The sequence below is a fragment of the Protopterus annectens genome, chromosome 4.part0 (assembly GCF_019279795.1).
Source record: "Protopterus annectens isolate FY-2018-M chromosome 4.part0, PAN1.0, whole genome shotgun sequence".
Taxonomy (NCBI): Eukaryota; Metazoa; Chordata; order Ceratodontiformes; family Protopteridae; genus Protopterus; species Protopterus annectens.
The window spans coordinates 262,410,847-262,430,034 of record NC_056733.1 but is presented as its reverse complement, the minus strand read 5'-3'; the positions used below and the strand labels follow the sequence as shown (position 1 = coordinate 262,430,034).

The following is a 19,188-nucleotide window of genomic DNA, read 5'->3' as shown; positions in this document are numbered from 1 at the left end:
GATCTGCATCCGAAATGCCGACTTCGAATGAGCGAATGCCAATGTGCATTCGCTCCTTGGCAGTCGCACCATTTTTTTGGCATTTCAGAGATCTGGAGGTTGTACTTTCGCACACTGGCGAATCGTACAACCTACTTTCAAATAAATGAATTTATACCAGTTTAATCACCTTTAGGTACATTTTTTTTTTTTCCTCTAAAGTTCTGGATGCCTTCTTTTTTGCCAAAGCTGAAACTTGAACTGCATAGAGGAGAGGCAAAGAGAATTGGACAGCAAATTGTTAAATGAAAGATGAGTTCTGGAAGTGTTTTTAGTTGAGTCTAGTAAGTACAATTGTCTAAGTAAACTTACAGTAACAGTAGATGTTCAAATGATTACTGCTGCAGTGGCCTTAACTGTATGGGTTACATCCTGCCAAGAATATGACAGCTGGCCAGCTTCCAAAGCTTCAGGGCACCTTCTACACGCCAAAACCATTTGTCAGCTTGGGCTGAGCTGATTAAAAAGCTGGTTTGGTTGCCAAGCCCTTCAGAGCTTTCATACCAACAGAGAGTGAGGGAGGCGGAGTCCTGAAAGGACAATGTTAGAAACAACAAAAAATAAGTGTCCGCACCGTGTCATAAATAACACACACCAAAAAACAATGGGATGGAGGGAGGGAGCAGCTAATGCAGCAATGCTCATTCAAACATCTACTGTTATGGTAAGTTAACTTACACAACTGTGTTATGTTCATCATTTAGCTGTATGGGTAGATTACCCTAACTTACTACATTTGGGAGGTGGAAGGGGAAAGAGACCCCAAAGAACAGAGGGACAAGTGACTTTCAGCCACACAAGATACACAGAAAGAATTGACAGATTGATTAGACCCCAAAGAGTAGCAAAGCATGATCTAGACCTACAGATGGAATCAAGCTATTGCTTCTAAAACACTTCTAGAATCCAACCCAAAAAGCCATAGAAAAAACCGAGGCCCTGGTAGAGTGGGCTTTGACCCTGGCTGGAATAGTTTTGTTATGATGGGCATAACAAAAGGTAATAGATTTAGACAACCATTTGGAAAAAGTCCATTTTGAATCAGGTTGTCACTTCTTGCTGTCATAAGAAATGAACAGTCGATGCAAAACCTTGAAAGATTTAGTTCTGAAAAAATGGTGCCCGAGTGGTCTGTGGACATCCAAGACATGGAGCATCCTTTCTCCGTCATTAAGTTCAGTAAAGAAAGCAAGGAGATGGAAAATTTGCCTTAAAGTAAACTGGGATACCACTTTGGGCATAAACAAATTATTAGTTCTCATAGAAACTGCAAGAGCCTGTAACATGGATACTGTTCTTGCAAAGGTCAGAGCAATTAGTAAAACAGTTTTCCATGTTAATAACCTCAAGTCAGCCAAATTAACTGGTTGAAAGGGAGCAAGTTTTAGATTCTCTAACACAAAGTTAAGATTCCAAGGGGAGGCCACTGTTGTTTTTGGTAGCTTCTTATGCAAAACCCCTTTCAAAAACATTTTATCATTAGAATGCATTGAAAGAGGAGGATTGATGGGCAGACACGCTGAAATGACCAGTAACGTATACAAAGCTTCTTACCAACGATAAAGTTATCCCATCCTCTATTTGCTTGTTCAGAACTAAATAGCATTTTACACAACTATGTTCCCATTCTGTCATTATGATTCAATGACTAAAAACTCCTCTCTGTCTACAAACCTGTCAAATCCGCTTGGCATGGTTATGTGTCTACAGTAATGAGGAAATTGCTGTAAGATGTACAACTTATCAACAAAGGTATGGCATCTAGGTCCAAGGAGGTTATTGTTACACTGTATTCAGTATTTGTCTGACCTGTCATTGAGTACAATGCCCCCTTTGGTATGTACCTACTCAGGCACATCCAACAATTGGAACTTCTACAGAGATTCCTCACTAAAAGAATACAGGATGTAAGTAACATGTACTATGCAGACTGCCTCAAGACCCTATTCCTGTATTCTGACTCTTGGCAGGCTGTTGAGGGGGGAGCTATGCCTGGCATACAAGACATTGTCAAATCCCACCTTGAAGGATCTCCTGCATATCCTCAAAACGAACAGTATCAGAATTGTCTGTTCTAAAGACTTAAACCTTGCCTGTGATATAAATAAGATCTGCTGGAGAGACAGGTATGTGTCTCAGAGACTACCCCTTCTCTGAAATAGCTCCCCATCCATGTGAAGCAGAATTCCTCCATAACCCAATTCAAATGTAACTTGGACAATTGGATGGGGAACAGAAGATTCATTCCTGGTTTGGCACCTATGTCTCTAATGGACACAGGCAAACTGTAAATGATTCATCTTCCATGCTGCTGCTTATACTTATCAAGGGCACCAGAACTTGTCAGAGATTTGGGATGCATGGCTAGGCTTAAAAGGCCTTAGTGGTCATTAGCCTAGTACACACATATGAACCTAATACTTTGCTTCAGTCTTCACTAAGCAAAGCAAGAAGGTTCCATGTTGGGAGGGAGACAAGGCAAAATGAGGAGAATAGCCATATAACCAGGATAGAGATGGAAGAGGAAATAGATGGGTAATTGACTGCCTTTGAGGAGGACATAGCACAAGGACCAGATGGACTGCCTCTTAGGCTCCTCAGAAATCTGACTACTTTGCTGGAAAACTCTCTGGCAGAGATTTTTAGCAAATCACTGGCTAGTGCAGAAAGGTCTGAATATCAGAAAGCAGTGTGTGTGGTCATACTATATGGGGGATTACAAGAAGAGTGTATAAAAGCAGGTATGCTAACCTAAGAACAGTGATAGGTACGAAGACTGAAGGGAAGACTGATAACATTTTTAGAGAACAGTCTGTTGAACACCAATCAAAGCAGGTTCATGGTCACAAGGAGGTGTCAGTCAGATCTGATCCAGCTTTATGGCTGAGTTACCAGTGATCTTGACAGAGGAATACCAGTAGATATAGTCTACTTGGACTTAAGGAGGGCCATTGACTGTTCTTCAAAGGAGGGGAATGTGAAAACTGGAGGAGCGTCAGCTAGGATCGTGACTAAGGACCTGGATAATTGTGGTGAGGAGGCTGATGATAAGAGCTAGAAGTGTTACTACAGGAGTACAGCAGACTTTGCTCATTACTATTTGGTTTAATTGTCTCAAGTATATGTACAGGATCATCCTGTTTGCTAATGACACAAACACAGGTGAGCAGTGAAGGATGGTGGAAAAAGTATAGGGAAGCCTATGGCAAGGTTGAACAAGTAGGCAGAAAGGTGGAAGTTGAGTTTCATTGCAAACAAATACTTCACACCAAGCTGGTGTAGTAATTTGTACCAGCTGGGGGAAGTGGAGTGATGGAAGCTGAGCTGGGAAAGGATCTAGGGGGTGTCTGTCCCACTAGGATTAGGGCATGTGCAGCAGGTGGTGGGGGCAATGACATCAGGAAATGTTTGGGGTGCTTCCTAACTGAGACTCATTCCAGAAGCAGAGAAGTAATGCTTCTCTTCTGGGCCATTTGTTTTTGTGTAGGCTATGCAAATAATAAGGAGATCAGTCTGCTGAAAGGAATCCAGAAGAAAACGCAGGAAAGTTTTGTGAGATAGCGGAGAGGGGGGGTTATGACCAGACATTAGGGCAACTATAGGTCTTCATTCTTGAGGCCAGAGGAGGCAGGAAAGGATGGAGCCTGGTGAGAAGGATGAGAGTGCGTGGCCATTGCTGACTTGCCCATCGGGGGGGGGGGGGGGTCTTTTTTCTGGTTCACCACATAGGTTACACTTAGCACCAGCCCTAGGAATGTACTCCATAGATACTGATTCTGTCAAGTCTGAGCTGCAGTGTTCATTGCACAGTGGGTCAAGGGGAATTTGGCCTTCTGAAGCGCAATTTTCCTTAGAGGGTAGCCACAGCAGATCTCAAACCAGCTGCCTCTTTGGAGGGGTAGGTTACCCTGCAGGACCAGTAAGCTGGCCCTCTCCCTACCATCCAACTCTTACTGTGACCAGTTGAGATCATGGGGATTTTCAGGCAGAAACGAATGGGCCGTAAGGATCTCACCTCACTGAGGAATTCCTAGCTCCAGCATTCCTGGAACAAGTGGGTCAACTGGGTGCAGTTAGAGTTGCCATTGGGCTTCGCCCTGCAGGAAGGAGGAGAAGAGGCAGGTGGGGGTCATACTACTACATAAAATCATGCCTAGAAATTGCGTAGGGGTCATTCCAAGCAGGAAGAACAAAGAGAGGAGGAGGAGGGGATACAGACAGCTGATCATATGGACTATTACTCTTAGATCTCTCAAAAGTACTCCATCTACTAGATGTAGACACATGAATGGACTGCCACAGTGGGAGATTGGCAGGGAATCAACAGAAGCATTCAAGAGTGCCTGGGGCTGGTAGAAGGCAGGGATAAAAGATGGGTAGAATAATAAATGCGCTAGCAGATTACATGGGCTTATTGTATTCTTTTGCCTTCATGCAAATGTAATGGAATGCTGTGTTTTACACAAAGTCTTGTAGGCTGTCTTACTTTGTGACAAACTGGAATTGTGCTGCAGGCAAGTGACTCTACCACATTATAAAGATACTTCTGCTGTGAACCAGTTCTTGCAGGTTGTTTGTTTTCATTAAAAATACAGAGCTGTATAGACTATACTACTTGCTTACAAGTGGGATGTTAAATATGTTTTATGCAACTAAAAAAAAAAGAAAGGGTACTGTTATTTTGTCAGAATTCTGCATGATCCATCTACTGTGCCAGTTTTCCTGCTTGTTCTGATACATTTTAGGTTCTAGTCAAACTCAAGCTGGTTAATAAAAAGAAACCATTTTAAAAGTATACTATGATTCAGACATTGTTTTAGTTATCACCTTGGGCCTTGCAGCCTCCTGACTATGATTTAAAATATTGGGTCTGACATTTATATGAAATTTAGAGAGTGCTAAAAGTATTATTTTTGTGGGACAAAATGTTTTAATTGCATAAATACACAGTATAACACAAAATGTAATTAGTAGTCCTAGTTGAGGACTAGTTGTTCCGCCAAGTAACCTGTCTGAGGGAATCAATAACGCACAGTGGGATAACATCTTTCAGAAAAGGAGAAATGTGGGAATGGGAGATGGGAAATGCAGTTTAATACAGAAGGGAAGTGATTCATGGATAATGCTAGGAAACTGTTCCTTTAAGGTTTACCTGAACTTAATGAAGACCCGTTTATTAAAGCCCACATCATAAAAACACCCCATTATTGTCATCTCTGCTCATTGACATGTGGCTAAATACATCATTAGGCATATAGAGAAATGCTATTTATGTATGCCTTAGCATTTAAGAACATGCCTTGCAGGGGAGCAAGACCCTTGCAACTCCAATATAGAAAACATCCAAGACCGCAAAGAGTTGAGGAGAAAAGCACTACACGTATTACCTATCCTTTAAGATAGGAGGTGTTGGGGCCTTCACGGGGGGGGGGGGGGGGTGCAAAGGAGCCCTTTTCCTTAACAGTGAGAGAGAGAAACAGGAATTACCTTAAAGTACCTCTCACTGGAGGTACTGGGTTCAAAATCAGTATTAAAATTATTAACACTACATTTTAGTAGTGGAATAAATCTATGACACCAAGCAAACCCAAGATTATGTAACAGGTGGAGCCCTGGGAAAGCCAAAGCAGGAGGTTGAGATGGGGCAGACAATACCTGCTTATCTATTCTAGGGGAAAGAGATGGTCCAGTATACTGTATTGCTGGCACCTAAAATGAGTAGGTTGATGGCAGACAGTGTGATGGACTGAGGCCATGCTTGGCGCTGCCAAGCCATTCATGGCATCTTCCATGAGGCGTGTGTGCAAGAGCACATATGCATTGGGAAAGGAGAAGCAGGTTCTGATAGTTACAAGAGTGGACAGACCAACCACTAGGGACAGGCTTAGGGTATTAACTGTAAACATCCCAATTTGTGTATCAGCAGTGACATGTCAGAGGGCAGGGCTTCTGAGTAGTTCCCTGCCCTGAGGACAATTAAAGTCCTCCCTTAAACATGGGTGGTGACAGTCTGGATTGGAAAAAACAGACCAAAATGCTTTTGAGAAAAGGGGAATATCATTCCCCTTTGGGCCTAATGATGGAAGACCCAGACAAAGGGTGGAAAAACAACCTCTATGGGTGCCTCCTGAATGATGGCCTTCTCTCCCATCTTCAGTCATCTCCTACTGAGAGTTTATGACAGGCCTTTGTAAGGGTGGGAACAAATAGTCTCTGACCTATTGGGGGTAACTTATGATTGGCAGATATGGAGAGGAAAATGCAAGGATGCAAAGGACCTCTATAAAGCAAATGCAGTGATGGATAGGAGAAATTAAGCAGTTGGGTAATGGAGACTAGGAACCTTAACCAGCAGACAAGGAAATGTAGTGATTGATTGACTGACTGATTGAAATTAATGATTGATTGCAAAGTTTACTTTAGAGACAGCCTATAAATGAGGTGGGCCAGTTGATTCGTACAGTCTTTCATTCTCTCTCTTTGATTTACCTCCCAAGCTTGCTCAGATACTGAAAAACTAAACAATTCCTCCTTTTAGAATTGTATGTTGCATATTGTTTACTTGGAAACAAAATAGTTTCTGGTTAAATGTTTACATGCATTAATATAATTAAAATGCGTGTGATATGAAAGAGTGAGAGAGGGTATACCTTTCAGCAAGGATGCACCCCACTGTTGGTAACAAGCTTTTTTGATCAAGTTAGACTGTTTATATCTGCTTGTCTCCTTCTGTGAAAGAAAGCAAATGAAAACATTGTTTTTAATTTAATGACTTTCTGTCAAGGCTCTCTTTTTTGAATGTACTGACTGTTTGTGGCAGCTTGCAGGTATAAATAAACTTTGCAGGTAGCCAGTTTACTTACCAGTGTAAGTCATACATATTTTTTTTTTAATTTATGTTGCACAACCTAACTTCTAGTCTAAATTTACATGTTCACAGCTGGATAATGTGTCCCAACTTTTAAGAGCCACCATCTTGTTCCCCTCCTAACACCTTGTTTTAAAATCTCTTGCATTTCAAGGCTTGATTCAGTGTAGCTTGTGTGATATTTTAAAAGTGAGATGAGAGTTTCATACACGGATTTATGGCTAAGGGTATTCATCCAGCACAAGACGATTTAGCACAAAAGGTGAACCCTTTGACAGAACCAACTTTTTCACCTTGATAGTTTCATAATGTGGTGGTGCTGCGGTAGCGTTGTCGCCTCATAGCAAGACATTGTCCCGTTCGATTGTCAGCTAGAGCATCTTCTGTGTGGAGGCATACGTGAATGGGGCGTGCCTTCATTGAAGGTTGTGCATCAGAGCTGTTAACCCGGTACGTAAAAATCCACTACTAATCATTTGCGGACCGGAGTTCCGCTGTGGCGAGCCCTATCCGAGAAAAGCCGAAAAACACAAACAAACTGAACTTTTCTCAAGTAAAATGTTAATGTAGCTATAAGCATTTGTAAAAAAATAATACAGAACACTGAGACCATGTCCCATTGAGGGAGAGCTAGTTACAGAGATTCTACACTTTCATTGTGTCATTGCAACCTTCAAAGTCAATTTGTTCCAGAGCTGGTTCCATAAAACATACACCAGTATATTATGAAGGTCTCGCAGCATAAAAAAATCATTGTGTGGAGAAATTATTTCTTAGATTACTTTGCATGTCTTCACAGATAAATGTATCCAGTGGACAGAGGCTTCCACTGAGTGACCTCTCAAACCTCTTGTATCAGAAGGACATGGGATATATGCAAATGACCCTTATGAACATCAGGTGTCTGATGCAAGATGTTTGAGAGGTCACTCAGTAGAAGTTCTAGCTTGGCTGGAGTTTTCATTTAGTTTTTTTCTGAGTGTTTTTTCTGTGCGACTTTCTCACTCTTTGTTTTAGTTTGTTAGTTGGGATATTTTGCAGTCACCCTAATGGTACTGGACATCAGCTGGGTGTAATAGCACTGTGTTTCTTATGCTTAGTCAAACATTCTGCTTGTGCTGTGCTGATGAGGTTACAATAATGCCGAAATATGGATATCCACAGCTAGTGGCATTAGGATTTATTGGCTGGACAATTGTCCATTGAAAAGAATTAAAAATAAATAAGTCATGGGCATTCAGAATCGCCATAAAGCTGAAACACCTGATGTGTTCATAAGGTAATTTGCATATATCCAATGTGCCTCTGATACAAGAGGTCACTCAGTGGAAGTTCTAGCTTGGTTGGAGTTTTCATTTAGTTTTTCCTGAGTGTTTTTTTCTGTGTGACCTTCTCAGTCTTTGTTTTAGTTTTTTTTAGTGGACAGAGGCTTGTGAAAAGTTTAGTCTCATTCCTAGTGTATTCCTGAGGGAGTCATGTTATTTTATAGCATCCTTCCTGTGGAATGCAGCTCTGTAAATATTGGAGTATTATGCCAGGAATAAGAGCTGCTGTTGGCATATATTACTTTCATCGCTGAGCTTGTATACAGACTTGTTCAGGAAAAACACGTGTTTCAGTACTTCATGCGCCACTCCAGTACAGTGACCATGTTCTTGCATGCTCCCTCTTTTGTTGGTACCCATTTACATAGTGTAAGGTCCCCAGTTTCAGACAGCGCTGGGCATACAGTCCCTATTTATGCAGCATCTGAAATAAAGTATAGCATCCTATTAGATAAACTACAAGGGCATCGTATTGTATTGTAAAAAATTATAAAAGAAAGCCTTCTCCACACAGTGCGTTTGCTTTCACACCCACCAAAAATAATTGGCATTGTGTTTCAGGAGTGCCAAATCACCAGTGCTTGCTTCCACATTCAGGCCCACTGACAGTTGTCCTATACCCGAGTTTCCCCCGCCTGTCCCTCCAGTATGGTAAGGATATTTGAAGTGTCCATTCTGTCATTTCGTCCTTCAGATGTATACATTGACAGTCACTTGTTTCACCATTGCCTTGGAACTTAAAAAAGGAAGCCATTATTTTATGTAAACCACAGGGATAATTTAGCCATATAGATTAAAAGAGAGACGACAAAGGATGTGATTTTCCGCACATCAGCTTCTTTTACGTTAAGTGGGAGGAGCAGAGTTAAAGAGGGAGGATAGAGTATGAGGATGTGACATAGGAGGCAGTAGGAAAATTATATAACAACTCAGACTCCAACAAATGTTACTTCACGGAGAGGTAGGTAAGGCCTGAGGTAGGAGTGTGAGGGGGATTAAGAGTTGCTTGGGACAGAGGAAAGGATGGTGTAATGGTGTAGGAGCGCTAGCTACAAAATGCATAACTGTACTACTCTGTTTCTGTAAAATAAATTTTGTTTTTAACAGATTGATATGTTCTTATAATGCTAATTGAGGTTCCCAGTACTCCACTACTAGCTTTTCCAGTTTGGAAAACTGGTAAGTCCTCCTTCTGACATTATCTACTACCTGAAGTGAACAGGTAACATAAAAGCACAAGTGCATTTCACGAATCACAGTATACATTCCCATAAGTACTTGGACAGTAATCATACTTAGGATAGCCACTCCCAGTGTCACCTGCATAAGCTAGCAACCCTGTTAGGAAATCTGGTGGCATCCAACCTAAAACATAAAAAAGTCTTATTTTTCTTTGGCCCAAAATAAAGGAAATAGTCAATATTCGTCTTCACCTTCATCTTGTGTATTCTTACCCACCCCTCATACTGCAAGCCCACCATCCCACACTTCCTTGTTACCCTGCTGAGGAATCAAACACAGGACTACAAGCTAAAGGTTGTTAACACTTCATAAGTTTAGTCTTCTCTGATGAACTACAGATGCTGCCAAGATTATTGGCAGTTTTCTGTCCTAGAAGGGAATTTGTATGTGAAGTTTTCATGGCTGTAGGATTTTGGAAAATTTACACGGAGATTCATAACATTCATCTCTTGAAAATCCAAAGAGAAATGATTTTAAAATGCCAGGGTTATAGGGCTGCAGTAAATTTGTAAATGCATTGTTCTGTATTTTATCTGAAACTTTTTATAATGCGGCCATTTATACCAAATACTTTACAGTTTAACAGCTGACATTTCTTACGATCCTGACCAAAATCATTGTTTCTGTACCCTAAAACGTATTTTGAACTTGCTTTACAAAATAACCTTTAGAAAAAAAGTTAATAAAAATCAATTTTTTTTTTTTTTTTTACAAGGAAGGCTCATTAAAAGAATATGCTGAAATTCTGGGGTGATGCATTGAAAACTGCATTGTTTGGTAAACTGTTACAGAGCAGGCAGTTTCTGTGTGTATGTGTGGTTTGATTTTAACCCCAGATAGGTATTTTGCATTTGCATTGTGAAATTACACCACCAACAGTTAAAATCACTGTTTTTAGATGAGGAAAGCTCATAACATGTATGTAGAAAATCTGCAGTGAACCGTTGAAAATTGCAGTGTTTAGTTTACTAAATGTACCTTATTAAACTTGTAGCTTAATTGATCAGATCACCTCAAGCATGAGATCTGTATTTTTTGACCCAGTTCAGATTTTTTCCAGCATGAAAGGGTGCATTGTACATAACATTTAGCACATAGATGTCAGTTACTGCTGTTGTTCTTTAGGTAAAGCTATGCTGAAAATGCTGACTCAGAGTAACTTTAATTCTGTGAATGCAGCATTGTGATTTGCCTTCTCCCTCAGTGTTTCACTTAGAACTTAACAGCATTCACTAAAGTGACATACCTGTCAATTTCTGTCTTCAACCAATGCATTTTTTGTTTTGTGGCATTTGGAGCCAGTGCTAGTAAATGAAGCTGCACAGAAACACACAATGTGGCACTGGCAGATGATTGTTTTCATTGTAAGTTAGCATTTGTGAGTCATGATACCACTGATGGATAGATATCTTGAACAGCAGTAGTGACAGTACTGTGCATTTAATTTGTAAGCAAAACAGTAATTTCTTCGTCACACAAGGGGTTTGATGTATATTTTTAAGAATAAATACAAAAATCCCTTTACAGCTACTTGCTTTACCAGTTCATTAATCAGATTCCAAACCCAGCAGTTGCTTTGTTACTAGAAGATTTATTACACTACATACATCAGTTATAGATTGTTATATAGTTTGTCAAAAGCTTCAGAAACGGGTTACCTAAGTGTTTCAAGTTTTAGCTTTAGCTACCAAACTGTCAGCTTATCATTTGCTTGATTGAAGTGAGTGCTTTTGTCCTTAGCCATGGGAGATATGAAAGAGTTAAAGACAAGAAGCAGGCTGTGTAGAAATTTCCTGATATGGTGGTGGTTTGAGTTCTAAGTATTTCTCATCTGTTTAATATTTCAGGGAGAACAGCTGAATCCAAAGTTGATGGGTTGTGCCTTAGCAGAATTAATACAGTGAAAGATCGAATGAAGAAGTTTACAGAAGATTCTACCAACCTGTCAGCTGAAGTTGGGGCAGATTTCTCCCCCCTTAAAAGAACAGGTGCCCTGAGGACATCCCGTGCCCCTCAGTTCCACCACCTTCCTTCTGAGAATTGTGTTTTTTCCTCTAAGCTGTCCAGTTCACCAAGGAATAGAGACACACGAAGCATCCCTCCTACACCTGAACACGTATCACAGAGGGCAGCTGAGAACAAAAATGACAGACTGACTGAGTCCATACAGAAAAAGGGAAATTACACCAGTTTTGGACTTGGCGAAGTATTACCAACTGGTCATCCTGGATGTAAAGAGCAGACGCCTTCCTCCTTAATTCAGCCTGATGTGTCATCAGCAGCAGCAGACAGGCAGTCAGCCCCAGGGAACTGCACTTCTGAAGAGAGTTCTGGTCGACAGAAAAAGTCTGCAGCTGAAGCCTACAAAGACACTTTGATTTCGTCTAATGCAGAGAACTTAGAGACCGACAGTGATGCTTTACTGAGGAAGAGGGTGAACTGTGAGGAAATCAGTGACAGCATGTCTGGTCATAGTAATAGGGCAGTAACTAATAAACAAAAACGTACTCCCTGTGGGCGGGATAAAATCAACCAATCAGAGCAGAATGGGCTGGTGGTAGTAAAAGAGCAAAACTCAAATGGGGCAAAGACATTGAACCACTCAGAGCAACCTAGTTTAGACTTCTCCACTCCAGTTGGTCAGCAAAGACTTCTAGACTGCAAGTACACAAGAGACGGCAAAGATCCAAAACACTGCAGCTCTGAGTTAAAATCCATAGACGCAGACATGAAGACCTTACTGACCATCGAGATAAAAGAAGGACAGAGCTCAAACATGAATTCCCGAATTACTGGAACACCATCCAGTAAGAGGGCAGGTCAGAAACTTCTTTATATTCCTTTCTTTGTAATTTGTTCACTGGTCTGTGTAAATGTGTCTTTATTTTCCTTATTGTGTTGATAGTTACCCAAGTATGTGTGATAAGGATAGTGAAGTGACATGGTTGTCCATACACACTGGGATGTCCTCCTAGTGCATCAAGGAGGCCTGCCCTAGCAGTTCATGTCTTCTGGGTCTGCTTGACAGTAATGCATGTACATGGGACATGAACTGAACATAAGACACATACCGACATAGATTGGAGAATTAACAGCTGTAAAGTATTTTGGGGGGGGGCACAACATATTGTAAATGTGTGCATGTTAATGTTCTTTTTTTTACTGTTAATACAGATAGACTTGGTTACATACACAGCATATATGGGAGAAAGCATGAAGTTGCAGTTTTGAGTATTTTATGGGTAGGATTGTTGAATAAATTATAGATACTTGTGTTGTGGACTAATTCAGATGTCAGGTCACCCTCTTCCTCATAACTGTTTTCTTATTTTCAGTGGTGTGCACAGTTTAAGATTGTGTATTGGTATTGTACCCGTCTAGTTTGTGATAGACATGCATAAGGTCTGTGTAAAAAGGAAAACAGGATGACACCTCAACACTTTGTATGAAAGTTGTCTTTTCTGAAAGTTAGATATAGGAGGGTGCTGCTGTTTGTTTCAGGTTGACACAGTTTCACTGATGTTCCCCTGAAATGTCTGAATTATGTTTTTTTTTTGTTTTAGAATTGAGTCTCGGCTTAAAACCCTCACCTTTCAAAATAACCAGCACGCCTGGCAGTGGATTAAAGGTAAGGGCATGAAGTATGTGGAATGCAGTGAGTGAGATTGAGGTATTAATGCTATTTATTGCAAGACACAGGTACTTAATCTGTCTTATTAATAGTTTTTACAGTTGAGGGTGAGTGGCATTGACAGGTCTCAGTACTCAGTTGTCTATCTGCGTTAACAGTGGTTGCTGTAGAGAACTCCCCAGTTACGTTATGTGCACAATCTTAAGGACATCTTTTCTCAAGTGTGGCAACAGAAGGAAAATCAAAGGCAGCAGTTCTGATAACTTTGTGAAAAAATGCTTGGCTTACCTGTGCTGTAGTTATTTTGTTCCACTGATGGTCATTTAAAATAATCTGAGAGTATTGAAGGAAAGGAAATGTAACATTTTGGTGTATCACTGTTTGATTCCTACAGTGACAAACAGTTCCTGTGAAATGTGCCGAGTATGTTTGTCTTTAAAGTTATTTGTCAGAACTTAGCATTTTGCTCTCCTTTCAAATCGTGGTTGTTTGGGTAGAGAGTTTACTATAGATAACTTCGGTCCCTTGAGGCCTTTAGCTCTCAGAATCCCAGAAAATGCTTAATGACTCTCTGATAGATATATTACGTGTTTGCCATTGTCCTTTGAAGACTGTTTTCTTGCAGATGCTGTTCAGATTTGTTCTTGTTATGTTGAGCTCTTGTCCATGTAAGGTAACCTGCATAGTGCTTTGAAGTGCTTTTTTACAAGGCTACATCATTCAAGCAGATTTTGTTTATCTGTTCTGGAGAAGTTACCCATCCCTTAGTCATGACCCTTAAAGCTATCTCGACACATTTTATCCACATAGGATCTTCAGCCCATCTCTTGGAAAGATAAATGCCATTTATTTGCTGAGCATTCTATCTGGATTGCCTCCTGGTTGGGAATATAATGTTATGCATTTTATTTGTCCTGGGCTATAAATTTATTTGTTTTACTGTCCGTATTGTAGATTGTGTGTTACAACAGCTTGATTTGTGAATTATCTCATGAACTTTTCAGACTCATATAAGCAGTGCTAATTTGTATCTCTGAAAGGTTTTGGACTTCAGTGTTTCCTCATTAGTTCTTAATAATTATTGCAACTTTGACAGTATTTCATGGCAAGGGAGTGGGTAAATCATATTTTAACCCGCAATGAGAGGCATTTTTCTAGAGCACCAGTCAGTGGGTAAACTTATGAATTGCTCAGGACCCTAGCATTATATACTGCTGCAACACAGTGGCATTTAAAAAAACTGCTTTATCTTTTGAAACAGAGCCACTTTATGATGCCACTTCCATTGCTATTCCACCCCTCTGCAGTAATTTGGGGGGGGGGGGTGGCTTTTAAATGTACTCTGTATTCAGTCACCCCATTTATGTGACAGATGAGATGGCTTTTAAATGTTCTGTGCATACACACACCCCAGAAATGTGATAGAGGGGACAGCTTTTAAATGTACTGTCCATGTAGACACCCTAGATATGTGACAGAGGGGATGGCTTTTAAATGTTTTATGCATGCAGACACTCGCAGGTATGGGAGTGAAGTGATGGCTTTTAAATGCACTGTGTATGTAGATGCCCTTTATATGTAAATTAAGGGATGGCTTTTAAATGTACCTCACATACAGATACCCCAGGTATGTGGCAGAGGGGTTTACTTTTAAATGTTCTGTGTATGCAGACACCACCAGATATGTGAATGAGGGGATGGCTTTTAAGTGTACTGTGCAGGCAGACACCCCAGATATGCGACAACATATTTGTAGTACATAATGGCTGCAAGGATAAATGGTAGCTAGTGTTTGTAACATCCAAAAATGGGTGTGCTTTTGAATTTAAGCAAAGGCAGTGGATAATACTTAAACCTGTCTATTTAAATCTGAATAGATTAAAAAAAATGAAATATAATTTCAACACTGGCAGTTTCTTCTGTTTTTTGTCGCAGTAGTGATTTCTTTTGAAATGTAGATATCAAAGCCCGTGTGGGATGCTGGGTGTTACCTCCTCCTTGGAATTTAGTGCATTTCATTACCAGTATAAATTCCCACACTGTGCAAGTAAAGTTCTAAAATCAGGATTATATTAGGTTGTGCCAGAACATGGTAGCTGTGACATGCAGCTACTGCATCTAGTGGTAGCACTTTTGTTTCTTATCTTTGCATACTAGATGTCTTGAGATTAAGAAAGTTGTACTGTTGCTGCTTAAGGCTTAGGTCTGAGGGACTGCTGTGAAAGTTAGAACCTTTAGTCAGTGACACACAGATGCAGCTTGTAATTATCTCAACAGAGTGCCCTGTTGCATTGTCAGGCACTTGCTGGTTTTACAGCACTATTGCTCCACTGAGCTGGCAGCAGGGATTTGTTCACAAGTCATACCTCCCAACCTCTTATCAAAAGAATTTCAGACAAAGACAAAAATGGAGAGACAGAGGTCCAAAGTCAGGGATAGATTTTAAACATTTCTCTTATAAACTTAAAGTTTCTAGAATAACATTTTGCATATGCATGCCTTTTTCAAAGGATATGAAGTCTGAAACACATTCTTGTAATCTGATTGTCATTTAGTGACTTGAATCCATGATTATTTGCTTTAAAACCACAATATTTTGAGGAACAGATCAAACATATGAGACAAAAATCTAGACTTTTTAGGAAATTTTGGACAATTGACAGGTATGCTGTTGGTTGAAGGAACACTGTTGTACGTTTGTCACCCTCATAACCATTTTAATTTGAAAACTTGTCCTTGCCTGCACATAGTTGATATGACTGTATATGGGTACTGTCAAGTTTTTGCAAGACTGTCTGATGGTAAACGCAATAGGATTAGGCTAAACCTTGGAGGGGGTTTCATTGTCAGTGGCTGTGTGGATTCTCTGTGAACCTTTGGTTCCAGATCATTAGTAATACTTAATTGTGGCTTTCCTGGACATTTTGATTTATCTTCCACTTTTAGCATTGCAGTGGAGCGGGGGAGGGTTATTGCATATCTGAGGTGTACAATCCTTTGGGTGACCTATTAAATGAGGTCCTATCTTCATTGCCTCATGTTTTTTTTCAAGTAGATATTAAGGAATCATTTGCACTTGGATCAGTGAAAGGTGGTGAAGTTTCCTTAATATGTCAGCTGAATTTTGCAGTCACTGTAAGTATTAATCCAGTGACCCCTCACAATTCGCCAACCAGAGTACAAACAAGCAAGCAGCAAATAAAGTAAAATAACAGAGAGTCTGTGTCAGAACCAACAAGAAGTGACACAAGAGGAACTTGTTCTTTGTAGTCTTGAGGAAAAATGGGATCACATTAGAAACTTCACATACTTTTGTAGACTCTGCTGAGAGCAGTGTTACATTATTCAGAAAAAGTTATGTGAGTTCAAGACAATATGTCATGAAGGTTGATGTTGTTTGGCTCAGATACCTTGTGACAAGGCATTTTTAACTGTGAAAGTAGAAGCTACTGTGAAGAAATGTATACATTTAATGAAAATAAATAAAGGCATCGGTGGTACAGGAAGAAATAGACCCCTATGTAAAAAGGATTTGTCTGTATCCTATAGATAGGTTATATAAGCAAATGAATCGGTAAGGTGAGGTGATGCATGTGGTGTCCCTCTCTCGATGTATGTATGTAACAGTGCATGTTTTTATTTGTTTTATGACAGATTTTTCAAAGTCAACTTTGCAACTTTTTTTTTTTTAGAAGTAATTTTTCAGAATGTAAGGAGAGCATACTCTTTACTGTTTAATCGTGTGATCAGCTTCTGGGATCTGCAGAAACATAATCTTAAGTGACTTGACTTTTTTCTCTTTCATCCACCCCCTGCTGACCATCAGCTGTCCTTTCTGGTCACCCAATTTTACATATTTGTTCCTTTTTTACATAGGTTCATAGGATATGTTATCTGTACAGAGGTGGGATTAGAACCCAGGTCTATAGAAATAAAGTACAAGTCAGTCACATAACCACTGTACCACCATTAGTAGTGAGGGTCAGGTGAATGCAGGAGAGACTGACATCATGCACACTGGTAGATTTCATTCTTACATCCCCTGTGCCAGTTCCAGTCTTGCTTTCCTGGAAGCTAGACCTAAAAGCAAACTTCTCTACTACTGGAGTGGTGTGCCTGTCATGGGGCCTTAGTCTTCAGGGTCAGGCAATAGTGTCATCTCCTTTGCAGTCCTGCCCCTATCCTGGCCTGGCATGCACTCTACTTTGCCATGTCCTCTGGTCAACAATGGTAACATGGTAGCTGCACTACCTGACACACAGCCCTCATCTCCCCACCTTTACCCCCAAGAGAAGCAAGTGAGTGTTTATTTCCTTCATTCTTCTTCCTCACCTCATCAGCTCTTCCAGTGCTGGTGCTGCCAATCAAACCTCAGTCATGCAGATGGTAAGGCGGTTTCCTTCCCTGTACACAACAAAACTAAGAGTAGACTCACTTTTGATGGATGGTGAGCCATGTTACTGCCCGATCTGCATAATGCGTGTGTTCACAAAGCAGAGATGAACAGTGCATTCCCTCCATTTAATAGGACCCATTAAGTAAGTTTGGGTATATGCAGTCTGTAGCTCTTGTCAATTGTGCTTCCTCAAGGTGGAGGAACCAAACCTTCCGAGTAATCCGGCTTTTAAGCATCAGACATGGATTGCCAAGCACCAGCTTTCTGTGGGAGGACTGTCTGTCAGGTCCCCAAGTATTTTGGGATCCACCTTAACCTGGACCATAAAGACTTTTAAGTCCTGATATATGTTGGGAAGTTTTGCATGGCTCCATTTTATTTATTTGATTTGTTTAGCAGATGGATGTACTAGTTCCAAGACATTTTTCATCCATAATCTGGGCCAAAAGACAGTACAATAGTGTTGCAGCTCAACTGATTTTATGTTAGCATAAACTGCATATACTTCATTTCTTACAGATTCACAGTAAGACAAATTGACAGCAGTTACACTGACAGTGAGTTCACTATAGTTTCTGTATTTCTAAAGTTCGTATCATTAGCTGTTTCCACAGGAAACAATATGTAGCATAGAAAGACTGAGTAGAAGTTTGGTAGGGCAAAAAGGAACACTAGGAAAGAACTAAGTTAGCAGTTCTGTGTATTGGATTCTTATTTAACCACCATCTTTCATACAGTGCCCTTGTTAGTCTAAGATATTATTGTAACTTACTAAAGTTCAACTACATAGTTTCAGTTCTGATCCAACAGGTAATATATGTTCAGATTGCTTTTTTTTTTTATCTCCGTGGGGGACAGTACCTTTATAATGAATTAAAGGCTAGCATTGATAAAAGTAAAGTTATGTCTTACTTAATGTTAATCCTGATGAAACCCATACTTTAAGCAGTGGTGTCACTGTTTTAGTGAGCTTTTTCACACTACCAACAGGCATGGATATCTGGACACCACACAGGAGGTTTCTTGGTATTGTCTTGAATAGACAACATTTTAGTACTGAGTGTTGTCCATTCATCTTCCTGTTACAGTGTATGTACCACGGAATTAACAGTGGTTGCAGAGGTGTTTCTGTGGAGCAACCTTCTCATTATTAATTGTAGATGGGATGTCCTTCTCAGGACTGTCCCTGGTTTGGGCTTAGTCTGGCCTCTGCCATGGCTGTTGCAGCCAGTGATCACATTCAGCTGGAAGAAATCATCTTTGCCTTTGGTGCAGGGAATGCCGTCTTACATCTTGCCATGACATGCTATCCGTGTTGCAGCAAGCATTAAAGTAACTAACATACGTAATTCATATTCTTCCATCTATGTGAGCACACTTGAAGATAAAACCAGATCTAAGTGGGTATCAGGAACTGTGAACCTTTAAAGTATGTATATTCTGTGACCCTGACCCTGAACTGAGGACAACATTTTCCCTTTTAACTGTTGTAGATTCAAGATTTTTTCAGTCACAAAAGATAAAGAACTGGGAGGAACTGTACACATTTTTCCTACTGTGCAGGGCTTTCTTGTTTAAATCGCAACCAGCTGCATAAACCATTAAATATTTCTGTCAGAACCTCTTATTAGACTTGATAGAAAGTTAATGTGGAACAATGTGCTTGAAGAACTAGCACAGAAATGGG

At 40.3% G+C, this 19,188-nt stretch overlaps 1 protein-coding gene across 1 annotated transcript in view; it reads left to right on the top strand.

Annotated features, from left to right (window-relative positions):
• LOC122800245 (smoothelin-like) overlaps positions 1-19,188 on the top strand; it is a gene marked incomplete in the record, with an annotated part of 1,328,624 nt that overhangs the window by 891,126 nt on the left and 418,310 nt on the right. The window contains 2 exon segments of the mRNA XM_044069736.1: positions 11,322-12,293; positions 13,038-13,102. Of these exon segments, the coding sequence (XP_043925671.1) occupies positions 11,322-12,293; positions 13,038-13,102 (1,037 nt within the window).